Source organism: Cavia porcellus, unplaced genomic scaffold (genome assembly GCF_034190915.1).
Source record: "Cavia porcellus strain 051 isolate PalLab524CR breed Dunkin Hartley unplaced genomic scaffold, mCavPor4.1 scaffold_32, whole genome shotgun sequence".
Taxonomy (NCBI): Eukaryota; Metazoa; Chordata; class Mammalia; order Rodentia; family Caviidae; genus Cavia; species Cavia porcellus.
The window spans coordinates 22,033,314-22,055,086 of record NW_026947515.1 but is presented as its reverse complement, the minus strand read 5'-3'; the positions used below and the strand labels follow the sequence as shown (position 1 = coordinate 22,055,086).

Genomic DNA, 21,773 nt, shown 5'->3' with positions numbered 1-21,773 from the left:
GCGGCCAGGTCGGCATGGAAAGGGTGACCATGGTGACCTTGAAGCCCACGTCCATCTCCAGCAGCTGTGCGGTCCCTGTTGGTCCCCGTGCTCCTTCCACTCTGGCCTCTGGTCACTTCAGTCCCTCCCTTTGCTTGAGCTAAAAAAGTTCCAGCCTCTTCACTGTCCCTTGGGACTTCCGGTGCCTGCCTGCCTCTGGAGTAGCCACGGAATGTGGGGGAAGGGTTCGTCCCAAGGGAAGGGGCTGCACGGCTCTGGGCCCCTGTGGGTCCTGAAACCTGGCCCTAGTCCGCCACCACCCTTCCCTGGCTCATTTTCCAGAGGAGCCGTCTGCGCTACGCCCCTCCCTCGACAGCTCCGGGTGAGCTGTGGTAGGAGGAAGACTCCCGCCAGGAGCAGGGTCCGAGAGACGAGCTGGAGGTCGCCCCGTGTGCCAGGAACTATTTCCTCCTCCTGGAGGCGGCGGGACACTGGGCGTGGCGCGCCACCCTGCGACCAGGTGTGCTCCGGTGAGGCCCAGGGCGGGTCGAGGCTCCGCCCCTGCGCTCTGGGAGCAGTCGATTGGCTGGAGAGCTGCCCCGCCCCTGGAGAGCGCCCTTGTCAGGGCCCCGCCTCGGGGGCGCGGGGCTGCGGGGGCCGGCCGGGCCCGGGGGCGGGCTCTCGGAGTCACGGCCCGGCCGGCTCGCCCTCTATGTAAATAGCGTCGGCTCCGCCGCCCTTGCGCCCCGCCTCTCCCGGCGCCCCGCGCTGGAGGTGAGCAGGAAGGAGGTGGCGGCCGGCAGCCCGTGGGCCAGCGCGAAGGAGCGAGCGAAGCCGGCTGCAGGCGCAGAGACTCCCGAGGCCCTGGTGGGGGCCGGCCCGGGTTTCAGGTGAGTGCTGGGCGCGACCTACCCGTTGGGGTGCCCAGTGCTCGCGCGAGGAGGCGGGAAGGACCGAGACCCCTGGCTTCCCGGGCAGGGAGGGCTGCGCCCGGTTCCTCCGCCTCGCCCTGGTGCCGTCCGTTGGGTTAGTCTGGGAGAAAGACACCTGTGGAAAGTGCCGCTAAGAACTTCTCTGCCTGACTGCTCCCGATGACCAAACTTGGGGTTTAGGTTTGCACGGTAGTGTTGGCTTTCGGGAGCAAGGGAACAGGTGTCCAGCCAGGCAGCGTTCCGGACGGAGGTTCGCAGGCGGAGTCCCGGGACTCGCACGCAGGGCGCCCGGGCCGGGAGCGGGGCTTCCGCGACCCGGCCTCCGCTGACGGCGTTACCTTGGCGGCTTAGCCCCTGCCCCTGCCATCTGGGCTCTCCTTGCCTTCCCTTTGTGCCTCGTAATCCCCGGACACAGGAAGCCAGCGGGAGCGGCTTCGCCGTCTTGGCCTCCCCCCCCACGCCTTCGGACACCTTTAGTGCTTAAAGCTAGTCTCTCTTCCACGCCGACAGGCGGCGGTTGCGCGGTGGGAATTGGCAGGTAGTGGATACTTCTTGCCAAAGAAAGTGTAACTTGGTTTGCTGTGTCTGGACGGCTGGTGGACATACTGGGCCTTGGGTCGTGGGGAGAAATGAGTGTAACTAGGACAGCGGAATTGTAACCCTTAGAGACACTCATCCAAGGCAGGTGATCTTTGAATGAGGAGGGCGGGGTTTAGATCACCACCCCTTTCTAAGGGGATTCTAATTCTCACTGTTGGAGCAAGCTCCCTTACCCTGGGCGCTGGGCGCTCTGTAAGGAGTCCAGGTCCTGCGGAGGGGTTCTGAGCAGGAAGGGAGGCAAGAGAGGGAGAAGGGTGTGTCAGCCAACAAGGAAATGCAGGTGGAAGATCAGGCCTGCCACAGAGAAGGTGGGGCCCATCCAGGGGAAGCCGAGGTCAGAAGTGGCTTTGGAGGAAGATCTGGGTCTGTGTGATCTGGGGCACAGGCAAGTGTGGGGAGGGATGGTTCATGGGAGAGATGGTGCTACTTTATTTTATGAACACGGAATTTAGGGTTAGTTTTCTTAAATCATCAGTCCACATGGAACTCATTTGTGACAGTCAGTACTCAAACCCAGCTCTTCCTCTCGGCTTGAGATAGCATCTCCAGCATCTGAGGTCATTCTGCATCCCTACTCTTCTTTGAGGTAATGAAGTGTCTTTGGTAGAGTAGTATAATTTTAACTATATTTTTAGAAGTCTCTTTAATTTTAATTATATTAAAATAATACTTGGTAACTTTTTAATAGGCAACAGCATTAAAAAACAAAAGGCCCTGTAGTCCCACGTGACCTATGTTCATTTGTTTATTTGGGGAGGAGGTACCAGGAATCAAAATCAGAACCTTGCACTTGCCAGACAGGCATTTATGCTGCTGAGCTATATTCCAGCCTTCATGTTCGTTTAAAAAGAGAAAAAGAGGGGCTGGGGATTTAGCTCAGCGGCATAAGCACCTGCCTTGCAAGCAGGCAGTCGTGAGTTCGATCCCTGGTACCGATAAAAAGGAAAAAGACAAAAAATAAATAAATAAATAAAAAGAGAAAAAGACAATAGACCATGGAAGAAAAAGGAAAAGTTTTATAAAATGTAAGCCAGAGCTTACATTTTACATTTTTATAACATGTAAGTTGATTTGTCCCAGCGGTATAAGTGTCTGCCTGACAAGTGCAATGTTGTGAGTTCGTTCTCTTGTACCCAAAAAAAGGCAGAAAAGATTCTCCTTGTCTGACAGAGTTTTCCCCAAACATAATGTTTGTTAAGAATTTTGAACGAGGTGCTACCAACCTTTGATCTCAGGACTCAGGAGGCTGAGTAGGGAAGGTTGCAGGTTGAGCAACATAGTGTATCTATGTTAAATAGCAAGGCTGTGTCTTTAAAAAGATTTTTTTTTTTTTTTGGTAATCCCTTTTAGGCATCAGGTGACTTTAAATCATGCCTTGTGGAGTTCTTGCTGTGTGACCTTAGCTGAGTCAATTAACCATGCTAACCCTTATTTTTACAGAAGTTGCCAAGAAGATGAAAATGTCATGAACATTGATGACCTGGCACATAGCCAACACTCAAGGACAGGGAACTTGTCAGCTTCCCTAAAAGCATAAAACATAGCAGGCATTTATAGGCCTTTGGGTGGCTCTTGGACCTTTTGGAAACACCTGCTGGACTGAGGGTATTTGCTTCTTATCAGAAATCAGCTGAAGTCTCATGATTTAGTAATCTTCTGAAGTCTCTTGCCCAGGCATGGTGGTGCATGCCTGTAATTCCAGCGCTTTAGGGCTGAGGTGGGAGGATTGCCATAAGTTCGAGGTCAACCTGGACTACATAGTGTTCAAGACCAACTTCAACAACTTAGTGAGACCCTGTCTTAAAAACAAAGTCTGTAGAGATCAGGGAAGATACTCCTCAGTAATAGGGAACAGTGACCCGTCCTACCTGCTATCCTGTTCCTTTGGCCCCTGATACTTCCCTTGTTCCTTGGGGGAGCCAGGAATTAGGACTGATCACAGACTAAGCAGAGGATCTTTCCTGAGTGCAAAATCTTGCCTGCTGCTCTCTTTTCCAGGCTGGCAAGGCTTACACTGTCCATTCTGGACACCCTGTTGGGAGATGGGACAGGAGAGCACATTCTCTCTTGCTTTAAGGGAATGTCTGAGAATTCCATAATATTCCATTTCAACCTTGCTTGGAGCTGAGAGGTTCTCTTGTAGGGCTTACTGGCTTTCTGGAACACTGGTACATGGAGCTGGAAAGTTTGGAGCCTCTGCCATCTTTGATCCTCTTCTTGATCCCCTTCTATCCTTGGGAGACGCTGACTACTGACAGGAGCTTCTAGAGATAATGTGGCAAGGTTTAGTTTCCTGAACTTCGCAGACCAACTAGGAGTAATTGTGAAGACACCTGACTTTGGGGCTGGGCTAGAGGCTTGTGAGGCTAATGTCTGCCCTGGTTGGTGGCTTGCAGCAAGATTGGTGGCCTAGACTCTCTTATCCACAGCACTGAGCTCTGAGAGGCCCTCTTATCTTAGCTGGTTATATCACTATCTCAGCTCCTCTGGCTAGAGCATGCCAGGTCTGCTTGGCAACTTTATTTTCCTCTGCCTGGGCACAGTTTTCAGGGAGAAACAGGGTATGGGACAGGACGTGGGCATTTCTCAGTGGGACTGCTGGCATTGCTTGTTATCCCCACCCCTGGCTCCCTAGGTTATCCGAGGGAGAGCCACCCTTGCTGTGTACTGTGGCAATACCCAGGTCGTTCTGGTATACTTTCCCTCCTTGTCCTTAGAAGAAGCTGGTCCTTTGGAGGGTCATAGTGCTGCTCCCCATTTCTAGGGGAGAAATGAATTCAATGTATTAGGAGAGGCTTCTCTGGACCTGGGGACTGAGAAACTGCAAGATACCTGATTCTACCCTTTAGGAATCAGTACAAACTAGAGCTTTCTCTCCAGACATCTTACTCAGGGTGCCAGGGTTTCATAAAAGAGACATCTGGACTTGATCTATTTGACTCTAGTAAATAATAGTTAATAATATCATTTTGAGATTCTCCTTTCCTAAGAGCTGGATGTCCTGGATCCTTGGTTTAGGGGAGGGGCCACAATGATATCCTGAGCAGAGTACCTCATAAGAGGTCCATATGACCTTGCTGATGGTTTGCACCTTAAGAACAGGATAGAGAGATGCTCTGAGGACCCTGTGGCCCTACCTCAACATTCTTTGCCTAGTTAATCTCTGTGTTGTACAACTTTTCATTCATTGATTTAGCAGGTATTTGTCAGTGCTTATGTGTAGTATCATCCTAGATGCTAGACGTTATCCTTGAAGCAACGTTTCTGTTGCTGTGAAACTTTCTTTTTTAAAGAATAGGAAGCATAAATGACAGAACGTAAGCTTAAGTAATAAACAGTGCATTAGCAGGTGATATGAGTTGTGTAGAAAAAAGAATTAGAGCAGGAGTTGGAATTCCCCCAGGCACTATAGCTAGCTAGCTAGCTTGCTTGCTTGCTTCTCTCTCTCTGTCTGTCTGTCTCTTTCTTTTCTTTCTGAGACAGGGTCTCGCTCTATAGTTCAGGCTGGCCTTGAACTCACTGTGTAGCCCAGCGTTACCTCAAATCATAGTGATACTCCTGCCTTAGCTCCCGAGTGTCTACCACTGTGCCCAGCTCTGGCTAGCTTTAAAAGGTGGTCAGAATGGACCTCAGCAAGAACAAGATACTTTACTAAAGCAAGAGAGTTCTCAAAATTTGAGAGCCTCTCATGTGTCACTGGAGAGACAATGGGAACAATTAATTCGGTCCTTTCCTTCTGAAGTTGGTGTCTTCCAGTAGCTTGTGAGGCCAACTGTTCAAGTGTCATGACAGGTGGAAGGCCCTCGGCTAGGGCCCGATCTGATGTGGGCAAGGTGTCTGCCTACCCCAGCCCCAGCAAGTTGTCCATCTTCTCCCTGGAGTGGCTCTCCTCATTCTTTCCTTTGGCCGCATCCTGCCACTCACTTCCTTGGAGAATCTGGTGCTACATGCCAAGGAAGGACTGAGGCTCCCACAGAGGAGTGCAGAGGATGTTTGCATCCCAGCTTCTTACCCTCCAGGGAGGAGCAGCAGAGGAAGCGCTGCAAAAGGAAGCTGGCCTGGCCTGGGGAGGACTCCCAGGGTTGGGATGGATAGCGCTTGGGTAGAGGCTGACCTCATGCAGTCTGGTGTCTTGCAAGAGTGGCTTGAAATGAGCCAGAGAATATCAGTCAGATGGCAGTTGAAACAGAAACTTGAACTCTTACTCTTTGAGACTTGACACTACCCTAGATTGATTGTAACAATTCAATGAAATGATGCATATATAAGAGTAGCATCAGTTGCTAAGATTCATTCAAGTTTCATCAGTTCATGATCTTCAGTCCTTTTATTACTTAACCCCTGATAATTCTCCAGTGTCTCCCAAACACACTCTTACTCCACAGCAGTGCCCTTCAGCCAAGGTTCACTTGCTAAGCTGCTGGCCTAGACCCTGCCTGGTGACTGTGTTTCCCAGGGCAACATGGGCCCTGGTGAAGCAGCTCGGACACCTCAAGTCAGGCACAGGCAGAAGCTGAGGCCCCGCCCTGCCACTCCCATCAGTAGGAGGTGCAGCGGCAGGCTAAAGCCACAACCAGTCTCACACAGGATGTCAGGGAAGGGAGGACAGTTTCTTGATTGGTGGCAGGGTGTGGGGAGCCTGAGCAAGAGGGAGAGGAGAGAGCTCTACATGGTGTGATCCTGAGAGCAGGAGAGACCCACGGTAGACCCTGGGTGAGGCTCCCCGGGCCTCCTTGGCCATGGACCAACCCAGGAGTCTGGAGTCCTGCCCTGACTGTGGAACCGCCCAGGGCCTTTTTAGGGGCTGGCCCATCCCATGGGCCCATCCCAGATCCACTTGACCATGCTTTAGCATTCAATAAAGCCAGTGGGGGATGAGTGATGTGGCCTGGCGATCCTCTTTTTCCTCCAAAGGGTGCAGTCAGATCTGCCACCCTGCACCGGAGGCCCCAGTGGAGTTACTATGGCTGGCTTCCCTGGGGTCTGTGCAGTGCTCCTGAGCTGCAAAGGCAGGGAGGTCAGCATGTATCCCAGAGCTGGTGTGGGGCTCAGGCACAGGGTGAGGAGGGAGGGCAAGATGTGACGTTTCCAGCCATCCCTGAATGGGAGCTCTCCCATTTTTTTCCAGGTGGGTGTCTGGATGTGGAAAACCTGTCCTACATAGCAGGACTTTTCTGCTGGTCAGTAGTGGCAGTGAGGGAGAAGAGAGGGAAATCGCTGGGTCAGCTGCCCACAGGAAATGCTCAAGGCAGTTCCACACACCAGACACAGACTTGTGGGAAGGAGACAGGATCAGCCACAGGTGAGCAGGTCTCCTGTGCAGCAGCCGTGAGCCTTGTGGGTCTGCTCCTGCAGGAGCAGCAGGGAGATGGCTCACAGGTAGATCTGGTCACCGACAAGAGGGCACAACAGGCCAGCGTGGAGACCAAGGCTGGGCAGTCTCTAGGAAAACTTTAGGGGTGGAGAAGGTGGTGCTCCTTCCTAGGAAGGCCTGTCTTAAGGGTGGCACCATAGTCAGTGGGCAGTGACTGCCCAGATCCCTCCCTGGAGCTGGATTTGGGGAGCTATAGGTTCTTTAGCCTGTGGAACTTGTGAACTTGCTTCTTTTCCCATCTTCCTCTCAGTAGCTGATTTCACCCACCAAATTATCCAGCTTTCTTTGCTTTTGCACCTATTGGTGTATGGGGGGAGGGTGCCACTTCCCATGCAGGTTGACACAGCTAGAGAGGACCCCCATCCTCAGAGTTAGGAGTGATTCCACCGCCAGGATGGAGGTAGGCCCACCACCAGGGCCTCTTCCCTTCTCCATTTGATCCTCTTATCACCCTGTTTAGGGGACAGATAAAAGAAGGAAAAAGATCACCATTAACCTCTAGCCCTCCCAGAGTATTGTCTGAGTATGTGCTTTTTCCCCCACCCAGTACAGTGGGTGGAACCCAGGGCCTTCACATTGAGCTGTGACTCCAAGCCCTTTTTTATATTTTATTTTAAGACAGAGTTTCACTAAGTTTCGGAGGATGACCATGAATTTAGAATCCTCCTGCCACACCTGTATTTGGCAGATATTTCCTAATAGGGCTCACCGGGCTCTTGGTACCTATGTGAGCAGGGTGGAGCAGGGTGGCAGTTTTAAGGAGCTGTTTTAGTGCAAGGGACAGTTAACCACTGTGTAGCAAGGTAGGAGGAGGTCAGACTAGGAAGGCTTTGTGGGAGAAACCTTGATGTGCTGGGGTGGGGTGCTGGTGGGGGCATCTCAGACAGAGACACCCAGGGACTGAATGAACCAGGCCTGGGATAGGTGGAGATTGAACAGATGGAGCAGCCTGCATGGGACCAAGGAGAGGGGACCTGCATAGGCCTCTGCTCAGAACTGTCAGGGGTTCCCAAAAGGTTTAGACTGAAGCTCCCTTCATATGGCTTGTGAGGCCTGGCTCTAACCCTCATTGTCTATCCTGGGTCATTTGCTCTGAGTTCTCTGAGCACTTGGCCCTGACTTGTGTTCATGCTTCGGGATCATGCAAACTTGCTCCAGCTTGAGGCTTTACACCTGTTCTGCCTGCCTGACCCACTCTGTCTCTGAATCTCTTCATGGCCGACGTTTCCTGTCATTCATTCAGGTCACTAATATAGATGTTGCCTCCTCTGTTCACTCGTGCGGCAGGTAACAGTGATCGTTCACTGTTTACACTTGGGATGCAACACTGCAAAAAAGGACAAGTCACTGAATAAGAACAAGAAGACAGTTGGGTGTGGTGGCTCAGGCCTGTAATCCCAGCACTAGGGAGGCTGAGGCAGGCGGGTCGTTGTGAGCTGGAGATCGGCATGGGCTCCAAAGTGAGCTCAAGGCCAACTGCATAGCAAGACCCGTATCAAAATGACCAGAAAAGAAAAGAACAAGAAGATATTTGAGTATGGTGGCACAGGCCTATAATCCCAACATTCTGTGAGGTTGAGGCAAGAGGATCACAAGTTCGAGGCCAGCTAGGCAATTTAAAGTTTTTTTTTTTGTCTTTGTCTTTTTCTTTTTTTATCGGCACCAGGGATCAAACTCACGACCACACACTTGCAAAGCAGGTGCTTATGCCGCTGAGCTAGGCAATTTAGTGACTCAGTGAGACCCTGTCTTAAAGTGAAAAATAAAAAAAGTTGGAGATGTAGCTCAGTGCAAAGATCCTGGGTTCAGTCCATACTGCTGCAAAAACAAAAACAAAACAACAGCAAGGGACTTCCTGAGGAAGATTCCCGAGGTAGTCATCAGGATTAATAAGTAAACTCCTCACTGTGCCCAAGTGGCCTAGGCTCTAAGAAGAGCAAGGCAGAGAGAGAATGTCAGGAGGTGCAGTTTCAGACCATGGTGGGAAAGGGACCTCCCAGCAGAGCAGAAGGCCGAGGAATACATGGCATGGAGGGAGCATTCCAGCCCATGCGTGAGCAGTACAGGTGTAGGCCCTGGCTACAAGAGCTTAGCATCATCCTTTATTTGCTCAAAAGCTCTGCTTTGTAGGAGATCATCACAGTGGCTGGTTTGTGTTGTGTTACTTCAGCTTCCTTCTTCCAGGACAGGACCTGCTCTGTGCCAAGCAGTCAGCATTTGGCCTTGCTTCTTGACCTGCTTCACAGACAGCTGTCTCCAAAGGCTACCGTGCTTGGGACAGAGTACTGTGCTACTGACCCCATGTGGGGCTCTTTCCCTTCAGTCTCCTGGCTCCCAACCTGAGTGGGTCAAGCAGGCAGGATCTGCTTTATGCAGCCTCTCTGCAGACATCTTGCGTATCTGGGGTGGGTGGAGCTGAGGGCCTGCTAGCCTGTCCCAAACTGCCCCCTTCTACCTAGAAGGGATGATACCTGCATTTTTCTGCCTTGCCTTGGGCTGTTCTTTCTGTATTAGGTGCCTACACTGAGGAACTGGTGCTGGACCCATCCCACTTCAGTGGGCCAGGCCCCTGTGGAATGTATGCAGCAGATCCCTGCGTGAGTGGCCAGCTCCTGGCCCCAAATTGCTTGGTTGGTTCTGAGCTGGTAGCCTAGAGAGTGTGTCACCAGGTGTCCCTGCCTTTAATGGCAGGGGTATAATTAAGAATCTTCTCTCCTATAATAGCCTTCTTCACTGCCTCCCAAAGCCTGAGATCTGAGTTAGGCCTTGGGTCAGATTGGCATCCTGCTGCTTCCTACTTGGTGATCTGGGACAAATTACCTGGCATCTGTAGTCTTGGTTTCCTCATCTAACTGGGAAGTTTCCACTTACCTTTCTGGTAGTTTCTGACTGAGATGATGTTGGTGTCACCTTCACAGACTACATGTGGCCTGCAGAGGGGGTCAGGATGTGTACCAACTCTCCCTGGCTGTCTTTGGCAGTGAGGTTCAAGGAGCACTTCCTGCTGTGTTGTTAGCATTTTCTCCAGTGAGCACAGATTGCTTGAGCAAACTTTTAAAAATGTGCTTACAGTAATGCACAGGGTGCTCGGGACAATGACTGGTGTGCAGCGGGCACTCGGAGCGGCCTCTGGGTGGGTGGCTGGCACTGAATGTCCTTGCTCTCCTGGCTCAGTTGATGTCTCCTCACCCGTTCCCCTCCTTTCTCACGTCCTCTACCCTTGTACCTTAGGTCCTTGACATGCATGGTTCTGTGTCCTCTTGTTCGTTTCCCTGAGTCTTCCAGGCCCTTCTCCTCCCCAGGGGAGTCACTCTGGGTTCCTCTGCCTTCTGACCCAGAGAAGGCAGGTGAGAGCTGGCACCCTAGGAACCCAGCAAATGCTGATTTACTGTTCTTCCCTCCCCCACAGCATTCTAGCAGATTCAGCTGTTTGTCCAGAGGCCCAGATCCCTACAGGGTCACCAGGACTCTGTTTTTGCTTCCAAGCCCAGGAGCCCTGGGGGCTTTTGTGTTCTCTGACCCTTGGGCCCTCTGATCAAGTGGGACTTTCCAAGCTACCTGCTAGAAGACTGGGAAAGCTACCAGGGGTGGGAAGCGCGGCTCTGCTGACTCTCCCAAAATGTGAAGGGGCACCACCCCCGCCCGTTTTGCAAGTAATGGTCTTTGGTTATCCCTCGGGGGTGACAGTGCTCAGAAGGTTGGAAGTGACCAGCCGTGCCAGGCTTTTCATTTACAGAGATGTGGGTCTCTGCCTCTCTTATAGCATGAATGCAGAGTAAAATGATGCCCTCCCAGCATGGCAAGCCCTAATTACTTTGCCAGAAGTCCTGCCAACTTTGTCACACACATTGCATGCGATGGGCAGTTGTTCCCAGTGTCAAGCCCCAGTCTTAGATCCTCAGGTTTCATTTCATATGTGAACTCCTGGCCTAGTGATTTTTTTTAAAATCCTGGGGGGCAAACCCAGGGCCTTGTGCATGACAGACGGGTGCTCTGTCACTAAGCTCTTCTTCTAGCACTGTGATTAATTTTTCCTCATTCCCAAGGAGCTGAAAATCTTCAGGGCATCATTTAGGCCTCAGCTTTGATAGGATCCCACTCCCCAGTGCAGGCCAGACGCCCCTTTCCCTGCCCCACTCCTGCCCTTAGCACACTGAGCTGGCCTGTCTCTACCTGTCTTACCTAGAGTAAGCTCCTCCCTGGTGAGGACTGGATCTGCTTGCCTTCCCTTTGTAGGTGTGGACTAAATGGAGCCATTTCCAGACTGGGCCTTGGCCGTCATGTTTGCCAAGGGCAGGCCTTGGTGTCCTGTTGTTCGTGGGAGGCCTTGCTCCTGGAGCCGGAAGCACAGTACAGATGTCTGTGCCTCCTCCCCCAAAGATAATCCAGAAATAGTTTCCCTTTGGACTAGGAATGTATTTTGTGTGGCTAGATGGGTTGGGGGCCTTGAGCTGCTTTCTTATTGAGCGCAGATTTCTTTGGATTATACTACACTTGGGTCCCTGGAAAGGGGGCTGTTTTGAGCACTCCCCACTAGACCCCAGGGGTGCTGGAAGTGGGGGAGGCATGAGCTGGAAATGGGGTGGGGATCAGTAGGAAAGCTGGGCCTGAGCCTGCTGTAGAGAGCCCCGTGGCCCTATGGGATGGACTAGTGCCCCGGGCGGGGTACCCCCTGCCCCCCTGACTGAAGTTCCCATGGCTTGGCTGATTGTAGAGACCTGAGTGAGAGTCTCTCTGAAGTGAAAAGAGGTTGCTGGCCCCAGATGGTCCCTCTGTGCCCGGCCTCTCCCTAACCCCATTTAGGCTCGAATGGGGAGTTCCAGGACAGCTTTTGCATTTCCACCTTACCCCTCTTCTGGAGGGAGGCTCACGAAGTTTCTCTTTTTTTGGTTAGCCAGACTTTTATAGTTTTTTAAGAAAACAGGTTAACAATTAAGCTAATTAACCTTAGGGCCTTGCTGGCCCTCCTTGTTCCTATAAAGCCGGGCTAAGTGGCTTCCTTCCCTAGCTTCCTCTGTTCCCATATGAGGCTAAGGTGGCATTAGAGCATTAACCAGCCAGGAGCAAGCCTGGCCTGGGACAAGTCTAGGGCTCCGGGTTCTAAGGTCTCTTCATCCTCCTGGGGACCAGATTGCATTTGGTATACAGGAAGCCGGGGTGGCTCTGGCCTTTGTGGGAGAAAGCCCACAGGCTGCTGCCGGCTGGGACTCAGGGACCAGCACAGCCCTGGAAGAGGCCTCAAAGGCTCCTTCCCTTCTCTGCAGGTCTCCAGTGGGAAGCTACAAACGAAGCAAGATGAGGCGTTTCCTGAGACCAGGGCACGACCCTGCACGGGAGAGGCTCAAGCGAGACCTGTTCCAATTTAACAAGGTAAGTGAGGGCAGGAGAGCCGGATCCCAGGCTGGAGTTCAGTCATCACGCCGTGGCCGGCGAGTCAGCTTTCCTTCTCTCCGATGAAGGCACTTACTTGGTGCTTCCTAAAATGTCTCAGAGAATTTGACTTTGGTTCTTTCTTTTTGTACCAGGGATCTAACTCATGACCTTGCACAGGCAGGCACTTAGGCCACGGAGCTAAATCCCCAGCCCAGAATGTGACTTTGGAAATGGAGTGTGATCAGAGGGCATTCCTGGGAAAGGGCAGTGGGATACTCAGAAGTTGGGACTCCTCGTCCCAGGTCTCTTGCTGGCTGGCTGGCTGTTTAACCTTTATAAGTCACTCTATGAAGTCTTAGTTTTCCCCCTATGAAATGGGTATAAAACAGTATGTTCTGCACGCCTTCTCTGGAGGTTTAGGGACAGAAAAGATGAAAGAATGCTGAGTCCTGTGTCAAGGTCTAATACTGTTCCAGTGATGCCATGACCCTAGGGGACTGAGAGTTTCCACATGACTGTTCCCTCCCTCCTCAGATTACCCCAAAAAGAGAACACTGCTTTCAGCAGGCTGGATGCTTGGTTTTCTCTGGCAGGCTGCAGGCCCAGGCGAGAGGAGAGGCACTCTGAAAGAGTCAGGGTTGGCAGCTGGCTATTTCAGTGCTGTTCCTAAGTCCCTGGTAGAAGCTCTGCAGGACCTGCTGGAGGGAGCTCAAGCCAGAGCCTGAAGGGTCAGTGTTGCCCTGTAAACAGGAGCACCCAGTGGCTTATTTGGTCATGGCTGTTGCCACTTAGTAATCTGGAGCAGCTTGGGGATAATTAGCCCTCTCTTCTCTGTTTTTTTTTTTTTTTTTTTTTCTCTGCTTTGATCTCTGCTGCAAGTGGGCTTCAGGAAGGGGAACATCATGATATTCCACCCCTAGGGGCCTAATCTTCCAGTATGAGTTCACAGGTAGGATTCTCACTTTTTTTTAAACAGCATCTCCCGTGCAGGTCAGGCTGGGCTGGCCTTCAACTCACTACATAGCTCAGGCTATCTTCAAACTTACAATGATCCTCCGGTCTCAGCCTCCCCAATGCCGGGATTGTAGGTATGTGCCACCACACTCAGTTTTGTTGTTTTTTTAATTCTGCTGGGGCTTGAACCTGAGCCCTCATACATACTAAACCACACCCCCAGGCTGGGCGTGGTGACGTCCTTCTGTCATCCTAGTACTCAGGAGGCTGAGGCGGGTGGTGGATTGTTGCAAGTTTGAAACCAGCTTGGGCTACAAAGTGAGCCCAAGGCCAGCCTGAATGGCATAGTGAGACCCTGTCTAATAAACAAACAAACTACACCTCTTGCTGGAAATCTCAATTTTGTTGGGAACTTCAGTTTGAGCTGCTTTTTCTCTCAAAGAACCAGTGAATGTTAGACTGGACAGGTGGGGAAGCATCTTTCTTGTTAGGCCTGTCTCAGACAGACAGACAAAACAAAACCACCCAAAAAGCAAATAAAAAGCACCTCTCTTTCTGGAAAATGAAGAATCATCCTTTTTTTTTTTTCTCCTGAGAAATGTCAGTTCGCCCAAATTCATACGCAGCCTTGCTTTGTCCAAGCTGGGTGACTGTGTGTCCGTCACCTATGCTGTAGACTTGCTACGGGCTTTATGTGTGGTCAGCTAACTTCAGTGCTAGGTCTAGTGGCCCAGGGACATTAGCTGCTGGGGATTTGCGGGGAGGGGGCAGGGCTGGAGAGGTGCCTCTCATATCTTGCTGTGTTAGGAGAATTGGGCCAGGGGGTCTTGTCCTGTGGCAAAGGGTGTCACATGCTGCTTTTGTGTAAGGCATCTGCCTCTGAAATCCAGGTTTCCTACATGAATGCTTCTCAGTGTTTGCTTTGGGGCCATGGGAAATGGGAGTACAGATGTTGGAATGGTGGTGGGGGGATCTCAGGACCCCTGGAGCTTGCCAACTTTGCCCTTAAGGGATAATACCATAGGTACTGGGGGCACCTGGGTCCACCCCCTAGATGAAGCATGGATCTCTCTCTCTCTCACTGTCAGCAAAGGTGGCCAGTTCCAGCAGAAACCAGACAGACAGGCTCAGCAAAGAGACAAGACCCCCCTCCCCAAGTTCCCTAGATGTAATGGGTGAGGCTGGGGTGGGGCTGGAGTGAAGGAATCTGGTGGTACCCAAATTTGCCAATGCCACTGCAAACCTGACAAGGGGAGAGGCTTCTTGGGTTGTTCCTGCCTTCTCTCCCTTTCTCCTGCCATTTACAAGCAAGAAACTGCATTAAGCACCTACCCCGTATGCAGCCCAAGGCTAAGGTCTGTGGAGATCTCAGAGGGGAAGGCCTCAGCCTTCAGCATTTAGGAAGGGTAGGACTGAGGCCCTTTTCAGAGTAGAGAGGAAGGGGACAGGGTGAGGGGAGCAGATAGCCCCAGATAGTCTCAAAGTTTCCTCAGGCTCTGGGAAAGGAATGGAGCCAAAAGGGTGGGGGAGAGTTTTGTACCCTGATTGGTTCAGCGTTTGGTGACCTGTGGACCACGGACCAGAAGGGAGCCTGGGAGCGTGGGCCTCATCTGACACCTACACCTAGGTGGATTTTGAGCAGGGGATGAGTAGTTACACTGACAGTTTTGAAAGCTGGGGTAGGGATTTTTTCCTCACTAAAGCAAGCAAACTAAATGTCTGGAGGAGACACCCCACAGGCTGTGAGGGGCCAGGCCTCTCAAACCTGGCCTTGGAGACTTCTGGGACCAGTTGGGGCATGGGGTCTGCACCCAGCATTGTGGGATATTTAGCAGCAGCCCTGCTTCCTACCAACTAGATGCTGTTCATCCCACTAGTCACCCGCCTCACACACACACCACGTGACAACCCAAAATACCTCTAGACTTTGCAGAATATCTCCTGGAGAGGGTAAGATTGCTTCTGGTCGAGAAGTGCTAGAACAGGGAACCAGTTAGGGCATAGTTGATGAGAACCTGTGCTACATGTTGGTGGAAGTGAGGGGACAGGGCACAGGGAAGGGAGCTGGGTGTCTAGGAGGTCCACGAGGTCTCCATCCTGTGTGAGTAGTGGCGCCAAGCACAAGAGCAAGTTTCAGGGACAGTGATACATTTTGATCATTTTGATTTGGACAGAAGAGAAACAATGATCTCTATTCATCAAAGGGCAGTTTTCCCGGTGGTCAGTACCCAACCGTGACACCCGGCTGGGACACTTGGTGTGTGACCCCAGGCAGGTCCCTCATCTCAAATGGCGGTGATGTTAAAGCTTGTCCGTAGGCTTGGTGTGAGGAGTAGGTGAGTCTATATGTAAACATAGAGCTGTGCACAATTATGGCTGCAGTTTCTCTCTTTTTTTTTCTGTTGTTGCTGTTTTTTAAGACACGGTGTTGCTGTACATTTCAAGCTGATCTTGAACTCACTATGTAGCCCAAGGTTGGGCTCAAAATTTTCCTCAATCTTTCTGTGTTAGTCTTCCAATTGCTGGGATTACAGGTGTACACAACCATCTCTAATTTGTGGCTACAGTTTTGAACGGCCCAGTTCTGCAGGTGTTACTGGCTTGAGGGTGAATCTAGGGAGCCTGGGACTCCTCAAGGGAGGGAGAGGCCAGCAGACAATGTGTGTACTGAGCTGGCCCCTGAGTACCAAATGGGTCATTAGTGTAGATCAGATGCAGGTGGGTGTCAGACCCCTGGAGAGTGCCTGTATCTGGGGACTGCAGTCACCTCTTCTGAGATTATAGTCCTAAGACCCAGTTGCCTTTTCCTTGTGGGTAGGAAAACAGAACAGTGCCACCAGCCTGCGCTCAACTGCAGTGGCTTACAAACACTAGCTTCTAAACCAGTTCTGGGCCTTTCTGTCTAGTACCTTCCTTCTAGCCAAACTCCTTTGTACTCATTGCTAGCAAGCTGCCCAGAGAGAGAAGGAACATTGCCCCAGGAGTCTAGAGAGCTGATGCACCTGGGTAGAATTTGTGACCATGAGCAGAGTCTCCAGACACTGCTGCAGGGACAACTATAGTTTGGCAGGAGCTCTCTGAGTGCCAGGCATCAGGGGACTGGGTAGGAGAGTGGGCAGGGGCAGGGGCTTAGCACAGACAGCCTGGGTCTGGATGTGGGCTCTGCTAGCTTCACACTGTGTGGCTGTGGAAACGTCACGAAGTTTCTCCGTGCCTCCATTTCCTTTATAAGACAGGAGTTGTGACAATCCCTGTACCCTAGCCACTGTACGGAGTGAGGTTAATTGCTTTAACTAGTGGCTTGCACAGCCACCCTCTGCACGCGGCGAGATGGGTGCTGTCCCTGCTCCACAGGTGAGGAAGCCGAGACCTCCAGGGTTTGTGCAGTCTGAGCATACGCCTGAGGGCAGTGGCTGAGGATGAGGACAATCCTGTCCTCTGCTGACTGGCTGTGTGGTCTTGCGAATTCACCTCTCTGAGCCTCAGTTTCTTCATCTGTGCAGCAGTCATTATCACTGCAGTGGGAAGTTAGGTTAAGTCAGCCAGCAGGGCCTGTTCCCGCCCTGGTACATCTGAACTGCCATGCTCATGAGAAGGCCCTGGTGTCTGTCTCCAGAGGCTGCAGAGGCACCTGCTCAGCCATTTCTGGCCTGGCACAGGCTCCACAACCCCACCCCCAGTCTTGGATAGACAAACAACCTGTTCCTGGCCAACCGTCCCTTCCCAGGGCCAGGTGGTTTATGTTGGCTTTTGCAAGACTGGGTCCCTGGTGTCAGGTGACAGCCACACAGGGAGGGCCAGGTTGCTGCCACCACCAGGAATCTGAGGTGACCACACCCAGTATCGCGCAGAACCACCCAGCCAGCCTGGCCCATGTGTCCCCTGGGGCCCTGGGCTGCCTGTTGGAGCTCTGCACCCCGTCATTTTTCTTTTCTACTCCCTGACAAATACTGGGGACTCCTCAGATCCTTTGTGCTGTACAGGGTCCTCCCCGCAGAGGGAAGGAGAGAGGGCCTCCACTGTCTCTGACAAACAGCCCTCACTTAGCCCCTTCCCTTTTGGGGATCTGAACCCCCGCCCTAGAGCCAGGAGGAGACAGATGGCCTTTTTCTCTCACACTGGCCAGCAGCTAGCTCTGCAGTTTGGTGACCCTGCAAATCTGTGTCCCCGCCCTCCTCAACAGAGGTCATTGTTCACTACCCTTGGCAGAGGTCACCTGAGCCAGGTAGCAGGTTGGGGAAGGGCCAGGAGGCAGGACACCCAGTTCTCATGGGCTCCTCTTTTGATCCCGAGCTGGAGGGAGCTAGGGTCTCTGTCCCAGGGGTGGTCTGGGAATCCTGCTGTGCCAGCTGCCCCAGACTGAGCCCCTGCCCCTCTCCTGACCGAGGGGTCTCTTAGGGTTGCCAGTGCTGTGGAAGTTGCACAGCAGGGCAACCCTGGGGCTGAGCCCACCTCCCGTACCCTCTGGATGCACCCTGCTTTGAGGGTGGCCTTCTGTACTCCACCTGCTGGGGACCTAGAAGTCTTCCTAAGCCCTAGACAAGGTCACAACACCAGGGTTGTGTTGTTTTGTTTTGTAAACAGTTTCCTAGTTCTTGTCTGTGTAATTAAGGCTGGCTTATAAACTCACTGTGTATCCCAGCCTGGCCTTGAACTCACAGTGATCCTCCTGCCTCAGCCTCCCAAATGCTGGGATTACAGGCACGCACCACCATGCATGCTGTCCACCTCATGGTTCTTTCAGTGATGCCAAGGTTTAAAAGAGTTAAGTGTTGGGGAGGAACAGCAAGGACTGTAGCAGAGTCCTGAGGTTCAGCGTTCTGAGACATCCAGGCCCAAGCCAGGGCTGGGGCTGGTGGGGTCTCGTACCTTCCTTTCCCTGGTTTCCTGTAGACACACCCACCTGCCTGCCCCAGGGTTGGTTTCTGGCTCCTCCCTTCACTTTGATCAATGGACCACTTCTTTCCAAATTCACATCCCCTTTTCCCCAATCCTAGCAAGACTCCCTGGGCCTGTAGACCTCCCTGCCCAGCTGGCTCACACTTCTGCCTGGCTCTGCTGCTCACCCAGTCAACTCCTTGGGAATCTGTGGGTCTTATTTGCATGCCTGGCCTGGGGAATTCCCGGAAAGCCGCATTATTTACATTTGAACCCCCTCACTCAGGCCCTGTCCAACGAGTTACTATGGAGTTTACTGCACTTGTATCACACTCATATGGCCTTGGTCCCTCAGGAGCTAGAAGGGATCTGATAGAAAGATGAGCACCTTGGAGCACTCTGGAGGCTGAGGTAGGAGGGTTACTGCGAGTTTGAGGCCAGGCTGGGTTGCAAAAGGAAGTTCAAGTCCAGCCTAAACTGCATAGAGAAACCTTGTCTTAAAACAGTAAAAACAAAACAATAGCAACAAAAAAGAACCAAAGATGAGAAACTTGGTGGGCAGGCTGAGGCTCCTGGGCTGTCTCTTGGTGTTCCGCTCCAGGTAGAGCATGGGCTCAAAGCCAAAGTAGCTTGAAGTGCTTGCTAAGCACGGAGGCCATCTCAAGGCAGAAGGGCCTGTTCTGGGCTGTAGCCAGAAGGTGGAGATGGGAGGGAGGGGGGCCACAGTAGCCCCAGACCCTGCAGGACATGAAGAATCAGTGTGGGTGACTGGAGGACGGGCCCAAACTCCTTGTCTTCTGGCTTAAAGAAGCTGCTGTGCAGCAGGAGGAACTTAGATGAGATGTTAGGACTGCTGGGAGTTGATGGGATAATGCGTGGCCTGAGAGCCCAACAGAAACTGCAGACCTGTTCTTATTTGGCTTCATTTTCTTGCCTATGACTTGAGACACTGGTCCAATAGGAATATAAGAGTGTGTGTGTGTGTGTGTGTGTGTGTGTGTGTGTGGTCTGGTTTTGTTTGTTTTTTTGACACTGTCTTGCTACATAGTTCAGGCTGACATTGAACTCACTGTGTAGCCCAGGCTGGCCTTGAACTCATGGTTATCCTCTTGCCTCAGCCTCCTGAATGCTGGGATTATGGGAATGCACCACCACATCTGGTCTTTTTTGTTTTTTGAGACAGGGTTTGGCCGTGTAGTTCAGGCTAATCTTGAACTCACTGTGTGGTCCAGGCTGTCCCTGAAATTGAAGCGATCCTCGTATTTTAGCCTTCCAGGTACTGAGATTGCAAGTGTGTACCACCATACCTGAACTAAGCTACATATATAATTTTAAATTTTCTAGAAGCTGCACTATAAAATATATTAAACAATTGAAATTAATTTTAATAATAAATCATCTTTAATCCAATATATACTTGTGTGTGTGTGTGTGTGTGTGTGTGTGTGTGTGTGGTACTAGGGACTCAGGTGCAATGCTGGGCAAGCTGTTCCACTAATCTGTATCCCCAGTTATTTTTAGAATTCTACTTTACAGAATCTAAGTTGCCCACGCTGGCCTCAGACTTATAGTCCTCCTGCCTCAGCCTCCCAAGTAGTGGGGATTATGCCCCCACACATATCTCATTTAAAATAATATTGTTTTGACATATAGGCAATACAAAATACTATTATATTCTTTGCTATTTGGCTTTTTAAAAAATTGCAAAGTCTTCAAACTATGTGTATATTTTACACTGCTAGCACATCTCAATTCTGACACACTCTATTTAGAATTCAGAAGATTTACAATCCAAAAAGGGGATTTGAGATTAGTTTGCCTGAGTCTAGCCCCTGTTCTTTTGGAACTCCTCTTGTGCTAGACACACTTGGAAGTTGTCCAATAACTGAATGGAACGTCCCTTTTAAAATGTAAATTAATTGAAATGAGGAAAAATGTGAAAACCTGCTCCTTGGGGGGACTGACCACACTGCAAATGCTTTGTTTCAGGGTTGCTGTTCTGGGCAGCTCAAGGTGTGGGGGCTGGTCACCCAGCTTCCAAGGATAAGTTCCCAAGGGCCCTCCAGATTCCAGATTCCAGATTCCAAATTCCAGAGGCTTTTACCCTGAGCTGTGGCTGCTCAGGGCAAAATGCTACTTGTCCAGGGAACCTCCTGTGCACCATGGCTTACTTCCTGAGGCCCCTGTAACCTGGGGCTGGTGGAGGCCCAGCTGGGCCCCCAGGGAGCTTGTATCATGTAGTAGCTTATCCATTTCTTGCCCTTTTTTTCTGGGGAATGTTTACATTCCAGACACTCAGCTATCTACCCAGGGCTTGTCCAAGCTTTGCATTTTTTACATAGCTGGATGGAGACTGGGCAGCCTTGGGGGCTTTTATCCCCACAGGTCCCTCCTGGCTGTCCCACCCAGGTAGTCAGCCAGTTGCAGGGCAGATTGTATTCCTGACCCCACCTCCTCTGTTCCATTCAGCCCTGGAGTCCCGGCTCAACCCTGCATGGGCCTCCTCCTGTGAACCACTGACCGACTGGGCTGGCGGGAGGTGAGCAGCTGTGGAGTTTGCTAAGCTATCATAGCTGCTGTCACCAAGGGCTTATCTTTCTCTGCTGCTTGGAGACCTGACAAGATGGCTAAATACAGCTGTAAGGAGAGCTCTGGGCCTAGAGAAGGTGCCTCATTGCAGCAGGGCAGTCTCCATGTTTGAAAAACGGAGAAAAAAAAAATCTGTAAAGCAACTGCTTGTCACTGCATGCTCTGCTCAAACCTAGTTTGGCAGTATTACTGTCCCCCGGGGTGCTTGTAGGGTAGCTGACTAAATAGCAGAACCTCAGCCAGGTGTGGTGGCACTTGCCTGTAATCCCGCAGTGTGGGAGGCTGAGGCAGGAGGATACTAAATTAGAGTCCAGCTTGGGCAGTTAGGCAGCTTAATGATACCCTATCTCAAAAGTAAAAAGAAAAAAATTTTGGACTGGAGATGTAGCTCAGTCCAAAGCCTTTGGATTCAATCCTTGTGCCACCAAGAAAAAAAAAAAAGAAAAAGGAAAACCTTTCCAAAGGTGGTTTGCCCGTCTGAATCAGTGGTGTTTATATTCATGCATTTTAACTTTTCACCCTGAAGTTTCTTCCCTGGGGCATGTGCCTCAGAAAATACCCAGCGTCGCAGGCAAGGACTGGCGACCGAGAAAGATTTGTCAGTGTTGCTGGCGATTACAAAGACTAGAGAACCAGACTGAACATTCAATGACAGAGGCCTGGTGAGCAAGGCAGTGCCACCTCTCATTGTCTAAAAGTTGTCTGAGAACTTTTTTTTTTTGTCTTTTTATCTGTAGCGGGATCGAACTCAGACTGCCGCTGAGCTAAATCCCCAACCCCTTGTTTGAGAACTTTTAACAACCAGGTAGGTTTGAGTAGGAAACAGGTTACAAACTCATAGGAATGTGCCAGGGTGTGTGTGTGCGTGTGTCCGTGTGTCTGTGTGTGAGATCTGTTTCTAAGTGAACACACACAGGCTGAGGTGGCTCGGTGGAGTGTTTCCCTAACGTGCACAAGGCCCTGTTTGATTGCCAGCACAAGAAAAAACAAAAAAACAATGCCCAAGGGAAAACAATAAAATACCACTAATTAAAAAAATAAATGAGTAAAGTGTGGTGCACATGCAGATCCCAGCTGTTCAGGAGGCCGAGGCA

At 51.4% G+C, this 21,773-nt stretch overlaps 1 protein-coding gene across 22 annotated transcripts in view; it reads left to right on the top strand.

Annotated features, from left to right (window-relative positions):
• Positions 1 to 7: 7 nt before the first annotated feature.
• Positions 8 to 21,773, top strand: part of Llgl2 (LLGL scribble cell polarity complex component 2) — a 40,963-nt gene continuing 19,197 nt past the window's right edge. For 12 of the 22 annotated variants that reach the window (XM_063241654.1, XM_063241642.1, XM_063241646.1 and 9 more), the window contains exons 1-2: positions 8 to 869; positions 12,150 to 12,255. In XM_063241654.1, the coding sequence (XP_063097724.1) occupies positions 12,181 to 12,255 (75 nt within the window). In that variant the 5' untranslated portion in view covers positions 8 to 869; positions 12,150 to 12,180. Of the gene's footprint in view, positions 870 to 12,006; positions 12,026 to 12,149; positions 12,256 to 21,416; positions 21,485 to 21,773 lie in introns of those variants that run through there. The other 10 variants (XM_063241649.1, XM_013147017.3, XM_063241648.1 and 7 more) reach the window with 8 other exon arrangements.